The 18,554-nt window shown below is 53.6% G+C and overlaps 2 protein-coding genes across 7 annotated transcripts in view; one reads left to right on the forward strand and one right to left on the reverse strand.

Annotated features, from left to right (window-relative positions):
• Nucleotides 1-717: 717 nt before the first annotated feature.
• Apbb1 (amyloid beta precursor protein binding family B member 1) lies at nt 718-15,724 on the forward strand. Of its 6 annotated transcripts, XM_010644259.3 has the most exons (15): nt 5,530-5,594; nt 6,173-6,212; nt 7,080-7,255; nt 7,395-7,451; nt 7,551-7,636; nt 7,745-7,808; nt 8,217-8,366; nt 8,468-8,595; nt 8,696-8,701; nt 8,989-9,103; nt 9,245-9,329; nt 9,596-9,679; nt 14,639-14,754; nt 14,889-15,065; nt 15,146-15,724. In XM_010644259.3, exons 3-15 carry the CDS (start codon nt 7,136-7,138, stop codon nt 15,311-15,313), a joined length of 1,356 nt encoding a protein of 451 aa, XP_010642561.1. In that variant the 5' UTR covers nt 5,530-5,594; nt 6,173-6,212; nt 7,080-7,135; the 3' UTR covers nt 15,314-15,724. The 6 variants fall into 6 exon arrangements, with proteins under 6 accessions (XP_010642556.2, XP_010642557.2, XP_010642562.1 ...); XM_010644254.2 differs by lacking the exons at nt 5,530-5,594; nt 6,173-6,212 and adding an exon at nt 718-1,474; XM_010644260.3 differs by lacking the exon at nt 6,173-6,212 and having other exon boundaries at nt 5,518-5,594.
• An 84-nt stretch (nt 15,725-15,808) lies between these two features.
• The window catches only part of Smpd1 (sphingomyelin phosphodiesterase 1), a 4,109-nt gene continuing 1,363 nt past the window's right edge, over nt 15,809-18,554 (reverse strand). The window contains exons 3-7 of the mRNA XM_033764183.1: nt 18,043-18,554; nt 17,344-17,515; nt 17,026-17,102; nt 16,697-16,842; nt 15,809-16,547 (exon numbers count right to left, since the gene is read on the reverse strand). The exon at nt 18,043-18,554 is cut by the window's right edge and continues 24 nt beyond it. Of these exons, the coding sequence (XP_033620074.1) occupies nt 16,138-16,547; nt 16,697-16,842; nt 17,026-17,102; nt 17,344-17,515; nt 18,043-18,554 (1,317 nt within the window). The 3' untranslated portion in view covers nt 15,809-16,137. The remainder of the gene's footprint in view (nt 16,548-16,696; nt 16,843-17,025; nt 17,103-17,343; nt 17,516-18,042) is intronic.

Below are 18,554 nucleotides of genomic sequence, written 5' to 3' on the forward strand. Positions count from 1 at the left end.
AGGGCGGGTAGTATTCACACCCTTATCCTAATGCTCTCAGGCCTAGCACTGCACTATGAAATCAGTCCCACACTAGAGCCAGCCACCTCTGAAAGAGCCCCTCCTAGAACCGCATGAAGTTTAGAAGGGACATCTAGATACAAGCCATAGCGGGAGCCGGGTTGGAGCTGGGCCTTCCTCTGTGACCAGTCTTCCTGTGCCGTGCCCTGGGGGTCTGACCCTGTCTCTGTCACATAGTCCCTCATGTCACATGGGCTTGGGGCTGGTTGAGCTCAGTGATATTTGATGCAAACACAGTCTGGGGAGCTCATAGTGATGTGGCTCTGGACGACAGTGTGACAGGAGGAAAGGGACAGTCAGTGTCCAGTATTCATAAAGCATGAGCCAGCCCATGCCAACTGTGCCCCTGGCACAGTAAGTCCTGATCAGATGAGCAGGGTAGGGCTGTGGGGATGCACAGAGAGCCATTGTGTAGAGGCTTGGCTGGTGGCGAAGGCAGAAGAGGCCAGGGCTGCATTGTCCTGAAAAGCTTAGGGCTGGAGAGTTTGGGGCTGGGCTGGACTACAGATGTGGGCATAGCCTTGATGGTGCAAAGACGGAATGGAGCCCAGTCATTCTCCATAGGGCATGGAACAGTGCATGCTGGCCCTCTGAGTGTGGGGAGATGAGGGGCCGGGCACAGGCCTGGGGTGCAGCTGTCCTGCCTACAGGCTCAACATGATCTCCCCTTCCCACTCCACAGGATCTGCCAGGGCCATGTCTGTTCCATCGTCACTGAGCCAGTCGGCCATTAATGCCAACAGCCACGGAGGCCCTGCACTGAGCCTACCCCTGCCTCTGCACGCTGCTCACAACCAGCTGCTCAACGCCAAGCTGCAGGCCACAGCTGTGGGACCCAAGGACCTGTGCAGCGCCATGGGGGAGGGTGGTGGGCCTGAGCCAGGCCCTGCCAATGCCAAGTGGCTAAAGGAGGGCCAGAACCAGCTCCGGCGGGCTGCCACAGCCCACCGTGACCAGAACCGCAACGTGACCTTGACCCTGGCGGAGGAGGCCAGCCAGGATCCTGAAACAGCACCCTTGGGCCCCAAAGGTCTGATGCATCTATACTCTGAGCTGGAGCTCTCAGCCCACAATGCAGCTAACCGAGGCCTTCGAGGACCTGGCCTGATCATCAGCACCCAAGAGCACAGGCCAGATGAGGGAGAAGAGAAGGCAGCAGGGGAGGCTGAGGAAGATGATGAAGATGAGGATGATGAGGAGGAGGAGGACTTGTCTTCTCCCCCAGGGCTACCTGAGACCCTGGAGAGTGTAGAGGTCCCTGCTGGGCCCCAGCCTCTTACAGATGGCCCCCGGGAACATAGCAAGAGTGCCAGCCTCCTATTTGGCATGCGGAACAGTGCAGCCAGTGACGAGGACTCAAGCTGGGCTACCTTATCCCAGGGCAGCCCCTCCTATGGCTCCCCGGAGGACACAGGTACCTTGTGGATCTTGGCATGGGAATGTGGGAGGTCATAGGGTCAGAGGTCAGGCTTCTCCATGCTGTGACCAAGGCCACAGAGCAGAGAGCCTGTGTCCTCAGTCCACAGCAGGCCATGCCCAAGCGTTTTCATTCAGAGAGTGCTTGGACACGTTGGTAGATCTGTATCATGCATGCTGCGATGGATGGATCTGTATGTTATGCATGCCCTCATGGTTGATAAGTGGATTAGTGGGTTTATTGGGCACTTAACGGGCCCCTTGTCCTGAAGTGGATGCTATTATTTTGCTCATATTACAGATAATAAAAAAGAAACCTAGAGATGATTTTCTGAGGGTCTCAGACCTTTGGGGATCATGTAGAAGTAAGACCTAAGCCAGATCTGAGTCTCAGCTCCCTGTTACATTGTCATCAGGACATCTGTACACTTGGGATAGTCTGCAGTCTGCTTGCTTTAACATAGGCCATGTTTGGAGAGAGCAGCCAGCACCTCCCCACAGGTCTGTTTGGAAAGACTAGAAGTGTTTTGTGCTTAAGATCTACATGCCCCATGCAGTGCACCTTCTGGCCCTTGCAAGGCCACAGTATTGTCAGGATATTGACAATATAATACAAGTTAGGGGACAAAGGAAGAATTAGCATACTTCTTTGTGGAGGGACATTAGATATTAGGATTGTAAGGACTGGTCATTAAAAGTATTTCATTTAAATAAGCTGAGTTTCCATATTTGCTTGTTATATAGAGGTACGGACAGAGTTTAAGAGCAGAGCTGATGAGCTTTAACCACAATGCAGATGTACTATGGATGAGTGTGTAAGCAAGGATTAGGGAACTCAGTCATAGAGAGCTGTCCTAGCCCAGCATGCATGAGGCCCTTAAACTGATCCCAGGCAGCACACATACCATCCTCATCAGGCAGTGGACATCAGACCTAGACCCCAAACTTGGGCTCTTTGCAGGGAGAGTGCAATTCAGATGAGCTTAGGGCTGCACAGCGGCCCCCTTTGAAAAACTTATTATGGGCATTTACAAGCATATACAAAAGTAGAGATGATAAAATAATGAACCTGACTTACCTGTGACACAATTTCAGTCATCATTAATACATGACTAATCTTGCTGCATCTATGCCTTCACCCACTTCTGGGGCCACAGCCTAGATTATTTTTGAAGAATATTTTCATCTGTAAATTTTTATGTATTCATATCTGAAAGGATAAACTCTTTTTAAAAACCCCACAGTTCCATTCATAGTTACAAAAATTGAGCATTCCTTAGTATCATCACATACCCAGTCAAATGCTGTGTTTATATTCCACTAGTTGCCTTTTGTTTTTTGTTTGTTCACCACAGGGTCTCACTATGTAGCACAGGCTAGCCTTGAACTTGTGGCAATCCTCCTGCCTCAGCCTCCCAAGTGCTGGGATTACATGTGTGCACTACCACACCCAGCCCCTAGTTGCCTTTTAAAATTTCAGAGCGAATCGATATCCAGATAGGCCCACATTGATAGGTTTCTTAAAGTTTCTTTTGATCTACAAATTTCTTTTGTCTGTCTGTCTGCCTGCCTGCCTGCCTGCCTGCCTATCTATCTGTCTGTCTGTCTCTCTGTCTGTCTGTCTGTGTCATCTTAACTGAAGAAACTGTTGTCTGTATTGGGTTTTCCATACTCTGGATCTTTACAGTCTCTTGCTAGGCAGGTATTTAACGTGTTTCTCTTCCTCTCATTTCTCTGTAAATTAGTAGATAGTTCTAGAGCCTTGGTCAGATTCAGACTTCAGAGTTTTTGTGTTTTGTTGAACAAGAACACATCATAAGTGGGAACTATTGAAGGCAAAGGTGACTTGCTCCTCTTTTTGTGGCCTTTGATGCTTATTGGCTCCACCCTTTAAGGGGAAGAGCCTCTATTTCACTCTAGCTGGTTATTAATAGATGAGGGGGATGTAGTCTTAACTGAGCAGTTCAAGGGGGAACTTAAATATATTGATGCAAAATGTCCCAACTTCTGAATGTTAACAACTGGATGAGTGTGGCAGCACATACTATAATCTCAGCACTTGGGAGGCTGGGGCAGGAGGATTGCCAGAAGTTTGAGGCCACTTTGGTCTACACAGTGAATTCAGATTGAGTCTGAACCACATAGCAAGACCCTGGCTTTAAAAAAAAAATGTTGATCAATTGTTTTGTCAAAAGCAGTGGTGCAGGCCACACAGTCTATCTGAAGCTTGCATCAGTCTGAAGAACTGAATAGGGTGTGCTGGGCTTGGGCAGTGTTCTCAGCAAGGCTGCGGGAGTGGGGAGGAGTCTCATGGGTGGAGACTGTGTGTGTTAAGGGTAACCAGCCTGAGAAGGAATTTAGCATTGTGTACTCTTCTATGATTGTGCTGCTGTGACTGTGAAGGCCACAGGGGATGTTTAAGCTCCTGTAGGAAGAGGGTTTGGATTGAGCAAAAATCATTTCTTCTTTCCAGTCCTTGCAACTCCACAAACTTGTTGATTGAATGCATAGATGCATGAATTAAATTAATAGATGAAAGAACTTTACTACCTGTTGGGTTTATACTCTGCCTGCACCAAGCCTTGTCCTAAATACTGGAATTATACTACAGGGCAAAGATGTTCTTACCCTCTTGGCATTCACAGTCTAGTGGAAGACAGAATTAGACAGTTACAATCAGTATGATGACCTGGGGGGCTGAGGAGAGGTGTAGAAAGGATGCCTTTGCTGCTTATGTATGTAGTGGGGGAGAGGGGAGTAGGTCAGTTGCAAGAAGTGGCCTTTACAATGATATCTGAACAGAGGAGTACGTGGTAGTTATGTGAAGACGAAGATGAGGGAGGCTGGGCTTGGGAGAGGATGAGGGGCCTGTCCCAAGAGAGAGGGGGGAGTGGAGACTGGTCAGAGGTAAGACAGAGGCACAGCGGGGAGAGCATGTAAAATCTATGCAGGCCTTTGGATTTGTCCTGAGAGCAATGAGAAAACAGTTAAGAGTATTAAACTAGAGAGCATCTTGATTAGTTTAGCATCTCATAGTATCATTCAGGCTATATGCACAGCACAGATTAGATAGGAAGGAGGATACCCGCTCCTTGTGAGGAGCTCATGAGGTTGTTGCAATGATCTAGATTAAAAAAAAAAAAAGAGCTCAGTGGTCCGGAGTATGTTAGTGATGTGAAATGGAAAGAAAGGGAGAGCATTAAGAGAATCACTGACTACTGGCAAGGGAGGACACCTACGGCACCTGTGGGTGAATGAACGAAGGAAGGAAGGATAAACGTTTGGATTCACCCATGGGTGTCTACACGAATCGATGCAGGAGAGAGAGTGTACATTCTGGAATAAATGCATGTGTGTGGAAGCAAAAGCCCCAGGTGCGCTGTGCTTGGAGGGAGAGGTGCCAGGCTCCAGAAGGGCCGCCCAGATGGTTCGTGGGGGAGAAGCTGCCCCTTCAGGACAGATTGGAAGGATGAAGCTCTTTGAAGCAGGAAGTCACAGGCTTAGAGGGATGGCAGATGGATTGGCGTGTGTGACTCAGTCAGGAGACGGTGAACTGGCCCCCAGATTCCAGAAGTGTCTGACCCTCCAGGAAGCAGGCTATGGCTGTGGCGGATGGGGCTTGGGTGCTGGTATTCCTGGAAGGTTGTAACAAGAGAGCTCTGAGGGCAGCAGAGGTTCTCTGGGGAAGAGCAGGCATTTGCTGTCCCTTGGCCGAGTGTCTGGGGCCTGATGTGGGGGAAGGAACGATTGGCGGGGCAGTGGTGACTGCCTGGAAGGTGGGCAGCCTGGGCAAGAAGAGTGGCTTCTCACTGGGTGTTTGCAGACCTGCCTCGTTTGTAAACTGATGGTGAGGCACCTGCCTTTCTAACTCGTATCAGGTGTGCAGACACCGTGCATAACCACGCCCACTCCCAAGGCCTGGGAGTGGCCAGCTCTGTGCCTCGTTGCCCAGCAGCCTGGATCTTGAGACTGCTTGTCCCTCAGTGCTGCCTCTTGGACCAGTCAGGATTCCTGGTTTCCCTGGTAACGGGGAGCACGTCAGCAATCTGGGCCGCTCCCAGCTGGTCCTGGTGCGGCGGTTGCCGAGGAGACGCTGCAGCCTAGCTGGGCCCTGGCAGGTGAGGGGGGGGGAGGGTGCTTCCCCAAGCCCTACCTCAAGTGTTCTAGGGCCCTAGCTCTCAAGGACTAACCCTTGGGTTCAAACTGCTGGGCAGATTCTAGACAGGAGAGGGATCCCTAAAGCCCTTGAAGCCACACCCTGTTTATGCTCAGAGCTATAGATTCTGCAGGGCCTCAGGTGGCTGGGATATTCCCAAGAGGCTGAGCCTCCTGGGTTGCTAAGAAGGGGCTTGACTGTGGCACTGAAGTGACTGCTGGCGGGTGGGTGGAGATTCATGATGAGGAAGGGAGTCCGGGTAAAGAAGAGGTGAGCGGGAAGAGTGGGGTCTCATGAGCCCCTCCTGGAAATCTCACCCCGAGGAGGCTCCCTAGTATGGTGGTCTTGGCCCCTCCCTAATGAGCTCTGGGCGGGGGAGGATCTTGCCTGGCAGCTCTCTGCCCTGGTGAGAAGGGGGCGGAATGAGCTTTTCTCTTCAGCCCAGCACCAGGCTGTGAGCCCAGCTGGCTGGGCTGGAGGGGCTGTGAGGAGGGAGGGTGGAGGCAGGAGGGGCCAGGAATGCGCGCCATGTTCTCCCAGGACTTCTTCCTGGCCATCATCCTGCAGGACAGCAGCCCAGGTGAGGGGCAGTGTGGGGCTGGGCATGCTGTGGATTAGGGGCTGGCAGGGACAGCAGAGAGAGAGGATGCATGAGCTGGTGACAGGGAAGGAAGGGTGTATGTCCCAGATACATGATATGTGTGCAAGTGTTGTGTGCATGACACATTTGCTTGCATGTGTATGGCAGGGGTCCAAGTGTGAGTGTGGTAGCAGGGGTTGACATATGTTATGCCCGGTGTATGGCCACCTTGTGTGGAACCCACACATGTGTTGGGGGTCACGGTGGTGGGGTATCTGCACACCTGTGTGGCAGGGCTGTTATATATAGCTCCATGTGTATGCACCTGTGCATGAATATGTGACCAAAGTTGCTGTGTGTTTGCCCCTGCTCACATGTGCAGCTGTATGTAATATCTGGCATTTTCTGTTTGTTGCACACCTATGTGTTTGTGTCTGCACGGGAATGTGGTAGAACTTGTATATATTATATGTCTGTGTGCTCACGTTTGTGTTCAGAAGGTGCTGGGCGTGCGTACCTTTGTACAGCCTGAGATATGCATATGTATGAGGTATGAGCAGAGGTTAGTTAGGGCTACCTGACTCACCCTCTGTCCCCTCCTTTTTTCCTCCTTGCTTCCTCCCTTCCCTCCATGTGGCCACATTAGACAGCAGCAGGGCCCAGGAGGAGACCTGAGCCATGTTCCCTGTTGGCGGCTCCCCATGTAACGACACCAGACTGTAGCTCTAGAAAGAGGCAGGAACCATGCTGTGTACAGCCCTTCCCTCACTCCTCCTCAACCATGGGAGCACAGGAAGGGACGGGGCATAGGAATCTGCCGTCTCCTTGTTTGAGTGAGCTGACCCTCACCAACCTCCCACCTGGCAGATTCCTTCTGGAACCCCAACGCCTTCGAGACGGATTCCGACCTGCCGGCTGGATGGATGAGGGTCCAGGACACCTCAGGGACCTACTACTGGCACATCCCGACCGGGACCACCCAGTGGGAGCCCCCTGGCAGGGCCTCTCCCTCACAGGGAAGCAGCCCCCAAGAGGAGTCCCAGGTGAGGCTTACTGTCCTGTAGTTTCTTGACCAGGTGTGCCTGTGTGTGTGTGTGTGTGTGTGCGCGCGCGCGTGCATGTGTGCACGCGCTGATGGGACAGGATGAAACAACCACTTACTGCTCCTGTCCCTCCTGCCAGCTCACCTGGACGGGCTTTACCCACGGAGAAGGCTTTGAGGATGGAGAGTTTTGGAAGGTGGGTGAAGGGCCCTGCTTGACCATCAGGATAGCTGGAGACCATCAGGATAGCTTGGAACCATCAGTTTGGTTCTGATTTCTCAATCCTTTTCGCAAGGATGAACCCAGTGAGGAAGCCTCGATGGAGCTGGGACTAAAGGAGCCTGAGGAGGGGACATTACCCTTCCCAACTCAGAGCCTCAGGTGAGTCACTAGATGCAGTGGGCTAGCAGTGGGATGGATCTGTTTGGAGGGGCTTTGGGGCAGCTCTGCACGTGGGGCACTGTGTCAAGTGTTACCATCTGCCTTCAGTCCAGAACCATTACCCCAAGAGGAGGAGAAGCTGCCTCCACGGAATGCCAACCCAGGGATCAAGGTGTGTTCACAACCAACACCCACTGTGCAGGCTGGGCCCCTTGTGTGCAGGACAGCCCCTTGTGCTGTGCTCTGGGGTATCTGGGGTCTCGGTGAGCTGCCTAGGTCCTGGGCCGGGGTCTTCACTCTCAGCGTGGAGCCTTGTATCTGAGCTGGAGGCTCTTCAGTTTTCGACTCAGACAGCCCAGTGTCATGCTCAGGACCCTTCCAGGGTTGGTTCAGGTGCTTCCTTGTACCAGCAGGCGACTCCCCTAAGTCTGCCTCTCCCTGACCCTATCCTGTCTGGAGACCTTCTCAGTCACAGTGCAGGCCTGCGTACTGAGTCAGGAGCTCCCCTGTGTCTGTTGCCCAAGGTGCCTCCAGTTTCAGCTCAGACCCTTTCCCCTCACCCCTCTTCTGTGTCTGGCAGTGTTTCGCCGTGCGCTCCCTAGGCTGGGTGGAGATGACTGAGGAGGAGCTGGCCCCAGGACGCAGCAGTGTGGCCGTCAACAATTGCATCCGTCAGCTCTCCTACCATAAAAACAATCTTCATGACCCCATGTCTGGGGGCTGGGGAGAGGTGAGGGCCTGGCCCGTGAGGTGGTAATGCTGTGGGTGTGTGCAGGGCATTGTGAGCTGCCGTCCCAGCTGGGATACTGAGTCTGCTTCCTGGGCCTGCAGGGAAAGGATCTGCTGCTGCAACTGGAAGATGAAACGCTGAAGCTGGTGGAGCCACAGAGCCAGGCGCTGCTGCACGCCCAGCCCATCATCAGCATTCGCGTGTGGGGCGTTGGGCGGGACAGTGGAAGGTGGGGACGGGGCCTGGGATTCTAGGACGGGCACTCTCGCTGCAGCCAGAGTCCTCTTCCCTAACTCTGTCCTTTGCCTCTCTTGTGCTGCCGGACCCAGAGAGAGGTACTATGCCTTGACTGAGCCCCCTTCCACACCTGGACCAGTCGCTTGGAAGTGCCCAAGCTCCCCTCTTCTGCCCTGGCCCTTCCCGCCCGCTGTGCTGGACCATTAACCCGCACCTCAGCATGCTTGCCTGTCTACCCTCCCTCCAGAAGGCAGCATTTATAGGACACTGTCCAAGGGCAGAAACTTGGAGGAACTGTGATGGGCAGGGAGGATGTGGGTGGGGTGGTGGCCAGGCTGGGGACCTGTTAGCTGCAGAAGACACTGAGGTGCCCCTCCCCCAACAGGGACTTTGCCTACGTAGCTCGTGATAAGCTGACCCAGATGCTCAAGTGCCACGTGTTTCGCTGTGAGGCACCTGCCAAGAACATCGCCACCAGCCTGCATGAGATCTGCTCTAAGGCACGGTCCCTTCCACTCCCTGGACTAGCTGCCACCTTTGCTCTACAAGGGTGTGGGTGGGGTTGCCGAGTGGGAGTGAGGGGTTCCAAGGCCAAGAAGCTCTAATGGACCCCCTCTCCCCTCCATTCTTTCCTTCCTCAGATCATGGCCGAACGGCGCAATGCTCGCTGCTTGGTGAATGGACTCTCCCTGGACCACTCTAAACTTGTGGATGTCCCTTTCCAAGGTCAGTGTCACCATCTTTTGGGCAGCTCAGCTTTGTTGGCAAAGGCAGAGTGACCCAAGAAGAAGATCCCAAATAGACAGGATAGAATCTTGGAATGGATACTGGATACTTTGGGTCACATTAAGTGCAGGGACTTTGGTTAAAGGGAGATGGGGGAAGGAGTGCAGGAAGGGCCTTGGTGCGGCAATGCCCCACCATGCACTGGTGTGGAGGCAAGGAGTAAGCAAGATCTGCCACTACACCTGACCCTCCTCTTCTTCCCACAGTGGAATTTCCTGCACCGAAGAATGAGTTGGTACAGAAGTTCCAAGTCTATTACCTGGGGAATGTGCGTGTTGCTAAACCTGTTGGTACGTGCGTCTTCTTTACCCAAGGACACCACCTTGATCCCAGTGCTCTGCCCCCACCTTCTCCTCCAGTGCTCTTCACTTTGGTACTGGGGACTGAACTTCCTTGTGCTTGCAAGGTACTTGCGGTGCTCTTCTGCTGGACCTTCCTCATGCTTGGTGTCCCCCTACTCCCCAGAACGCACCCCGCTTTCCTGTACCGCTGTCCCAGCTGCACCCTGTGTCCCGTCGGTAGAAGCAGTCAGTCTGTCTTCACTGTGCATCTGCCGTGCGACTGGTGCAGAGCCAGGCACAGAGGGAGAGCTCACTCCTGCGGCCTGTGGAAAAGCTGTGGTGGGTTTGGGAGGCAGGTGTTAGGTGACTGGAGATACCCGGCAGCGCCCTAGAGCTGGGTTCAGGGTTACAGCCCCTGCCATGAGCATCTAGAGAAGGAAGCAGTGAGCATAATCAGCACTTCTTACACTTACGTTGTGTCATGAATTGTTGACAAGCCTGTCTTGAGGGTCAGGAAAGACTTCCCTATGAAAGTGACATTTAAACTGAGTTAAAAAAATATGAATAGTAGCTAATGTGGTGAAGTGGGACGGAGACAGGAGGAAGACAGAGAAGGACTGTTCCAGGCGGAATGTGTGTGTGTGTGTGTGTGTGTGTGTGTGTGTGTGTGTGTGTGAGTGTGCGCATGCGTGCCAGGCATGGAAGCACTGAGATTTCTTGCTAGCAGTGCTGAGAGCTGGGCACTGGTCAGACTGCAAGTGGCCTTACAGATGAGGCTTGAGATTTGGTCTTCAGCCTAAGTGTACCAAGGAAGTCACCTTTCCCTTACTACTCTACCTGAGATAATCACCTTACAGACTGAAGTTTTATTTTGGCTTGTGGTTTCAGGTCCAGACTTTTAGATTAGGCAAAGCAGCCATCGAGGGGGAAAGATGAGGCAGAGCAGAAGCCCTCACCTCGTGGTCAGGGAGCAGAGAGGAAAGAACCCTTCACAGGTGCGCCCCAGTCACTTGAGGACCCCCAGCGTGGCCTGCTTCTTAGACGTTCCACGGCCCCCAGCAGCTCCGTGGGCTGGAGAGCAGACCTCCCACACGTGGACCTTTGGGGCACCCTTATCCAAGCCAGAGCGCCCTTGGGCGGTTGTAGGAGTGTACTTGATCTGAGCAGATATCACACCCGGTAGTGAGGGTGTCTCAGACAGGGACGGGGCTGAAGAGGGGTGTGCGTTTGGGGATGCTTAGGCATTAAAACCAGTGCGCCCTGGTGACTGGCTGATTGCAGGGTGGGACAGATGCGTGGGAGGTCACTCCTACGTTCCTAGCTTGGGGATCTGACCGGAGAGTGCCCTTCCTAGAGATGACAGGTGCTGGAAGGAGCTAGTCTGGATATGGATGTTGTGAGTTCAGTTTGAGACATGCTGCGTTTGAGTTGCCTTAGTGGAGGCTCCGTGGCCAAGTCAGGTTGGCAGTGAGATACAGGTCCAGAGCTGAGAGCAGAGGTCTGGGCTGGGGATGGAAACGTGGGCATCAATGAGCTGTTAGGCCGTCAGGCCATGGGAGGAGTCAGGCTGGCCCAGAAGGTGGGCTGCCTGGAGGGAGAAGGGAAGCAGTGCTAGGCCTAGCCCTGGGGCCCTGCAACACGAATAGGTGGGAGGCTGACAGCTCCTGGGACAGCGTGAGAAGCAGTGGGGTGGTAGAGAGGAGAGACTGCTTCGAGGAGGGGCCAGGTGCCATGCAGAAGGCACTGAGGAAGACTGCAGCTGGGGAATGAGTAAGCAAATGGAGGAAGGGATTAGCACACCCGGGTGACAGAGCCAGAAGTAGTAGAAGTAGGACTCAAGTCCCGGTCATCTGTTCTCTGCCCTCCCCTTCACATCATGCTGATTTGTTTTTCATGGAAGTGGGAAGTGGGGAGTGCAGTGTGTGCACCTTCTATTAAACCTAGAGTCTTTGTCCTGAGATGTATCCCAGCCCTCTTTATTTTTAATTTTGAGACATAGTCTTGCTAAGTTTAAATTTGCAATCTTCCTGCCTCAGCCTCCCAGAGTACTAGGATTACAGGCATTCACCACCATACCCAGCTAAACTATGCTCATTTTCCTAACCAAAACCTTATATTCAAGCTGAGCACAGACGAGGCTGAGGCAGGAATATTGGGGATTTTACTTTTTGGTTTTTTGGAGACAGGGTCTTTCTGTGTAGCCCAGGCTGGCCTTGAAGTCACGGTGATGTTCCTGCCTCGGCCTCCTAAGTGCTGGGATTATAGGTGTGCGCCACTGCACCTGGCTTGAGGCGGGACTATTGTGAGTTCCAGGCCAGCCTGTACAATGTAGAGACCCTGTCTCAAAAAATTAAGAGGGCTGGGGATGTAGCTTAGTGCAGGGCCCAAGGTTCAACAAAAACAAAACAAAAACATCTTACATTCAAAGAGGGAACCCGCCAGGTGTGGAGGCGCACACCTGTAATCCCAGCATGCTGAGCAGGAGGATCGCTGTGAGTTTGAGACCAGCATGAGCTACATAGTGAGCTCCAGGTCAGTCTCAACTACATAGTGAGACCCTGTCTCAAAAAACCAAACAAACAAACAAAAAAAATCAAAGAGGGAACCCTTCTTTGTCAAGGTAGGGGTTGGGAAGAAAGGCTTGGATTTACAGAGAGGACTGAGCACTCCTACTGGAGTCAAATGGTCCTGCCAAAGACTTGGAGCTGGAGGTGGGAAAAACGAGTTCAGGGAGCAAAAAGAGGCTTGGCTGACCCTGTGCCTTTGCTTCTGCTCCTCCTCTCCACTCAGCCTCTGAACCTTGCTGGCTCTTCCAGTTGTCAGCCCCGCTCCCACCTCCGTCCCCTTTTCACCAGCCACCTTCCTCAGATCTTCACAGTGCTAAGTCCGCTACCTGCACCCTGTGGCTGCCTCGTGGACTTCATGGTCAGGCTCACTTCCGGTTCTGTGCATGCTCCCTTTTAAACATCGCCCCTCCCAAGCCTGCGGTGTTCATTCCTAAATCGTTCACTCGTTCACTCTTCTTCGGTCATTCAGCAGATGATTACTGAGTACCTGACTTATGCCAAGCCCTGTTAATGAGCAAAAGTAATAAAAGTTCCTGCCTTCAAGTAACTTACATCCTGGCAGAGAGAATAAAATGAGTAAATTATGTACAATGTTAGAAATCAACAATTGATATGAAAAGAAATACAAAGTATACGAAGTTAAAGGAATTGGAAGCAAGTGGTAGTGAAGGTGTAGGTTTTAGTCCTGAGTTGTTACCAGATCTGACAGCCTTTTTCCAGACTACATTGTTTCATTGTTTTTGCCACTTTGCTGCCAGACTCTGAGGCCAGGCTCTACCCCACCGTCTTCCTCATTTTTAGCAGTTTGATTTGTTGCCTCTCCTACCCCAGTGAACTCAGATTTCCTACTGCCTTGGCAACAGTACACCCCTCTGCCTTGCCTTGAAACACTGCAATATGTCCTTGCCCCTCCACTCCTGCCTGCGTCGTCACCATCCTGTGGCCTTGGTTTTCTCTGAGGGTGACTTACTCACACATCTGCTTCCTTCTGCACATAAGCCCTGTGTCAGACTGGGGACATAAACGTGAATGAAATATTGGCCTCTGTCCTTAAGATGGCTGCAGTCCAGTGTGGAAAGAGGGTTTGCAGCAGTTGGAAGATACTGTGTAAGAGTTGTCTCAGACCCGTTCCCTCCGTCACTGGAGAAGCCTTCCCAGGCAAGGCCTGAGAATGAGAATCTGGGTTTCTCAGGCAGCCAGAGAGAGGGGAGGGCACCCAGACAGCAGCCTCTCCATCAGTCCCAGTCTGTCCCATGGGGCATCATCTTCTCTTGCTTTGTATTCCCCGTCTGCCTGGCCGGCCATTTGCCAAGATTAGATGCTAAAAGGGACATATAAATCGTCTGAAGCTCAGAATGCAGGAATATCATGAGGCTTGACAGTTTAAGGGACGCCAGGGTTGGGAACGAGAGGATTCTAGCCTTGATCCAGCCAGAGGTAAGGTGCACAAGGCCAAGGTGGTGAGACATTTGTCCTGCACTTCCTCCTCTGTCCTCAAAGGTGCCCCATGGCCTACTTCTAGGTCTGGAATGGACCCCAGAGGCGTGTGCCCTTGTGCTGACACTGCGAAGGAACAGATGCTCATAACGCGCTCACGCACGCAGCGGGGACCAGAGCCCATGTCTCTGCCAAGCTGTGGTGCTTCTCTGCTGGTACCAGGCAGCAGTGGGATGCAGGAGTGCAAGTGTATAAAGCTGTCTGAGGCAGAGAATATCACTGTGGCTTAAGAGAAAGACCATTTACTTAGAAGCCAAACTCTTTGTGTTCCTTGGTCATTGAGCACATTATAGAATTTTTGGAGTAAAGCTAAAATTTTGAAAACACTTCCAGTTTTGAAAACTAAGACTGTTGAAAAGGGGTGAGGGGAAGGCACATCTTCATTCGTCAGTGTAACTTAGACCATATTATCTAGTCTCTATAAGGTTTGGATTCCTCATCTGTGAGTGGTAATAAAGACTCCACTGTGTCTACTGTCAGGCGATCCACTGTAGTGACTTAGCACAAAGTGACACAGAGTACGTGCCTCATGTGGGTGTCTTAAAAAGAAAGAAAAGTTGGGTCTTGGCCTGGCTGGTTTGGGTGTCATTGTCACGGTATGAAGCAGCTTAGAGTCTGAGCATGGGAGAGCACTGAGAGGGCAAGGGATGGGAGCTTTGAACTTTGGGAAGTCAGCTTAGGATGGAAGAAGGGGCAGAGGCAGCGAAGGAAACCCAACCTAGGATTCAAAGCAGAAGAAAAGTATCAAGCCACAGAAAGAGAGGACCGTGCCCAAGAAGAGGTACCAGGCCAGCAATGTCCTCAAAGCTGTAGGCTGTGGCGAGGGGGCAGAGCAATGTCCTGAGTCTAGGCAGAGTTGGGACCTCTCCCCCATCTTTACTGGTGCCGTGTTTGTGTATTCTAGGGGTAGACGTGATTAATGGGGCCCTGGAGTCAGTCCTGTCCTCCAGAAGCCGTGAGCAATGGACCCCAAGTCATGTCAGCGTGGCCCCTGCCACGCTCACCATCTCACACCAGCAGGTAAACAGCTGGGGTAGAAGGCCTGGTTGTGTCTCGCCATGGGAGGCGGGAAGAGCTGCCAATAAAATGCATGTGCCTGGGCGAACACGGAGGGCTGGGGAATGTTCGCCTCTAACTGGGCTCCTTCCCTCCAGACAGAGGCACTGCTGGGGGAGTGTCGGGTGCGCTTCCTCTCCTTCCTGGCTGTGGGCAGAGACGTCCACACGTTTGCGTTCATCATGGCTGCCGGCCCAGCCACCTTCTTCTGCCACATGTTCTGGTGTGAGCCCAATGCCGCCAGCCTCTCTGAGGCCGTGCAGGCTGCGTGCATGGTAAGCAGTAGGGCAGTGGGATGGTGGCATGACCTCACCTGGGGCAGGGCGGAGAGTGACTGCCCCATCTGCCTCTGCAGCTCCGCTACCAGAAGTGTCTGGACGCCCGCTCCCAGACCTCCACCTCCTGCCTCCCAGCACCCCCTGCGGAGTCTGTAGCCAGGCGTGTAGGGTGGACGGTGCGCAGGGGTGTTCAGTCGCTGTGGGGCTCCCTCAAGCCCAAACGTCTGGGGGCTCAGACCCCATGAAGAAGCCCCTCCTCCCCCCACCTGCTTGTGTAGAGCCCCAGGGAACTCAGGGGTGTGGGGCAGGGAGGGGCCCTGATGGTCCCCCAAGCTGTCCCTCCTCAGGAGCTGAGGTTCCCTGCCTAGGGGCTGGGGGAGAGAGCCGATGCCATCAAGGAAGTGATAGCACTGGATTAATGACAAGAGGAGCAAGAAGCAAGGCCAGCCCCTGGCTCTCCATCCCCAGTATTTGGGTGGAGCAGGATAAATGGGTCCAAGCCAGGCCCCATCCTCACAAGGCCCAGGTCAGGAGGAGGATGGGACTAATCTAGGCATGGGTCCCTCTCCCCTGCTCTCTGGGCACCTCCGCTGTACTGATATCACTAATAAAGCCTGTCTGCGCTGCTCTGTGCCTGTGCCCATACCACACCAGTCCCCACACATCAATTCCTCCACTCTCATCTTTGCCTTTGCCCTGCCTACTTGGAAAGAAGAAACTGGGACAGTTACAGAGGGATCTGGAGTCCAAGTATATCTTATCTTTATTTTATCAGCCTGGCAGATCAGGTAGCAGCAGCATTGACCTCAGGCGACAGTTTGTGTCTGGCTGTCCAGGGCACTTCAGCCTCAACTCCATGGCTGTGAGACCTGGGCATAGACAGAGCAGCAAGTCCTCTCCCAAATGTGGCCAGACTGGCTCCAGGAAGCAAGGTCCTGTTTTCCCGCATACTTGGGGCCTGAGGATGGGCCTTTCCACAGGATGTTATTGCCCGGTCGGGTCGCAGCATCACCGAGAACTTGTGCTGCTTTCCTAAGCCTTGAGCCTTGCTGCTCTGGGCTCTGAGGTCCTAGCAGAATAGCGGCCTTGGTGACAGTCGCTGCACGTCTAGGAGAGACTCATTGGGCACCAGGTGGCGGCAGAGAGCAGGGCTGTCGGCGCGGGCAGAGAGTTGGGCGCACAGAGTGGTGAGGCGGCAGGGCGTGCCGCAGGGCTCCGGGGGCGGGTGGCCCTTATGGTAGAGAAACCAGAAGGTCTGGAAGAGTCGCGCGTCGTCCCGCATGCGGTACACCAGGTTGTGCCAGGCGGCAGGCAGCGCGTCGGGCAGCCCGTAGGTTTCACGAGCCCTGTAGAGGCGCTGCCAGTGAGGCGTGGCTCCCGGCGCATTTGCCTGCGTCAGGTTCAGGATGTAGGTCTCATGGTCCAGGACCACATGGGAGCTCCCGGAGTAGTTTCCATCGATTTGGTAGACCCGGTAACCTGCAAGGAAGGAAGGCTGACTGGAGGAGAAAGGAACAAAGGCAACTAACTCCAGGGCGGGCCACAAGATCGGGCTGCCCTGCCGGCCTCGGCTCCCACCCCGTCTGTCTCAGCCACCCCGGGTGAGGGCACCCTTCTCCCTCACTCACCAGGGTTAAGGCCAATGTAGGTGGTAGCGCTGGGTGCCAGGAAAGCTACAGACAGAGGCCGGCTCAGAGTCTCCTCATCGTAGAAGATCTCAAACTCATCCACATGTGTGTGGCCAAAGAACTGACCAGCCAGAGTGTTCTCATACCTGGCCAGAAGACACGAACTCTATTCAGGAGCTTCTAGGGAGGGGGAGGCAGAAATCGGGGAGTTTCTCTTTCTTCAACTTGTTCTCCCCAGCCTATAGCGCGCACCACAGGGACAATGAGATGCTCAAGAGAATTTCAACCTTTAGACTCTCCATCCCCTCATCCCCTCCTTCCCCTCCTACCTGGACACAATTTGATAATAATTCCAGCTCCAGCTCTTCAGGCAGTGGCCTGGGGGAATGTGACCAATTATATGTACCTAGCGGAAAGTTGAGGTTGGTTAGCAGGGCATCGAGGGATCAAGGCAGTCCTGGCCATAATGAAGGGGGCAGGTGAAAGGCCTTCTGGGAGTGACCATGAATGGAACCCCAGAGTTGTTGGATCACGGGGAAATGAAGCCCCTCTGCTCACAGGTGCTTCAGCTTGGCAGGAACATGCTTCTCCACCAGCCCTAGCAACATCCACTCTACCAGCCCACCCCTCCCACCACGGCCCCTCACTTTGTCTCCTCGGTCCTCAGCAGCCTGAAGCTCCTGGATGAGCCACTGGAGCTGCCCAGCGGGGTCTGTGGAGTTGATCAAGAGCCAGAAGTTCTCGCGGGAACAAAAATTCATATTGAGAGAGATGAGGCGGAGGCCAGGGCGTGGGGAAAGGGCATAGAACCCCCCAATTCTGAAACAAAGTAAGTGGAGGGGGGTGGTAGTCATCATTCATTTGTAATCCTGGTCCTGCATGCCCCAACCTGTGCTAGGCAGACACTCATGATGTCATCCCCACATTCAAGGAGCTCACATTCAAGTTGAAGACCAAACATCTTTAATTATGGGGCCTGTAAAGCAGGGAAGAATGGTGCAGAGGGTTGAAGGCTCCAAGAATTCAAGGGAGAGGTAAAAGTGAGCTAGAGGCGGAAGCAAAGGCCTCTCTGAGGGAAGATGACCAAGGCTTGGGTATGTTGGGAAAGGTGGGGGAATTGTTTTAGAGGCCACTGTGAGCATACAGGGTGTGGAGGGTATGCTGCCAGCGGTCCGGAAAGGCTGGAGATAAGGGTAGAAAGGGAGGTGGAGTCGGGTTAAGGAGTGTCAGTGAGAAGCCAAGGACCCAGGCTCCAGGCATCAGAGATAATATGCAAGTTCCCGCCCCTTCCTTTTCATCCACCCTTCAGTTCCCTTCCCGAGTTTCCAAGGACTTTAATGAAATACCTGAGGGTCTGCAGGGCTTCAGCGGGCAGCCAGGGCTCCCATGTCTTGGCCATGGCCTCATAGAGCCAGTTCGAGGAGTGGTTGCCCTTTATGAAGGGCGGAGGGAAGCTATTGACAGGAGTACTCTCGTGGTTGCCCACGGCAGGGTAGACAGGCACCGGGCCTAGGAACTTCTTCACGAGGTCTGTGATGGTGTTCAGGGCCCGCAGCTGATCTTTGCGAGACTGTTGCCAGACGTCGTGGGCAGGGATGTCCCCTGTCCAGTACACCATATCAAAGGGGCCGGCCTGGCCCAGCCCACTCAGCATGCTCTCCAGGGTGCGTAGGGGCAGGTCGCACTTGCTGTACTCGCCCCAATATCCAGCACCAGGCTTCGAGGGGGGAGGCAGGCCAGAGCCCCGGCGGCAGCACAGTGGGTCCACACAGTTGGGGTCTGTGCCCTCCAGGTAGTCATGATCCCAGTGCAGGTCAGTGAGGAAGAGGATGCGGCTGACAGGCGCACCCGGGGCTGG

The sequence above is a fragment of the Fukomys damarensis genome, unplaced genomic scaffold (genome assembly GCF_012274545.1).
Source record: "Fukomys damarensis isolate Sample0158 unplaced genomic scaffold, DMR_v1.0_HiC HiC_scaffold_16, whole genome shotgun sequence".
NCBI classification, from domain to species: Eukaryota; Metazoa; Chordata; class Mammalia; order Rodentia; family Bathyergidae; genus Fukomys; species Fukomys damarensis.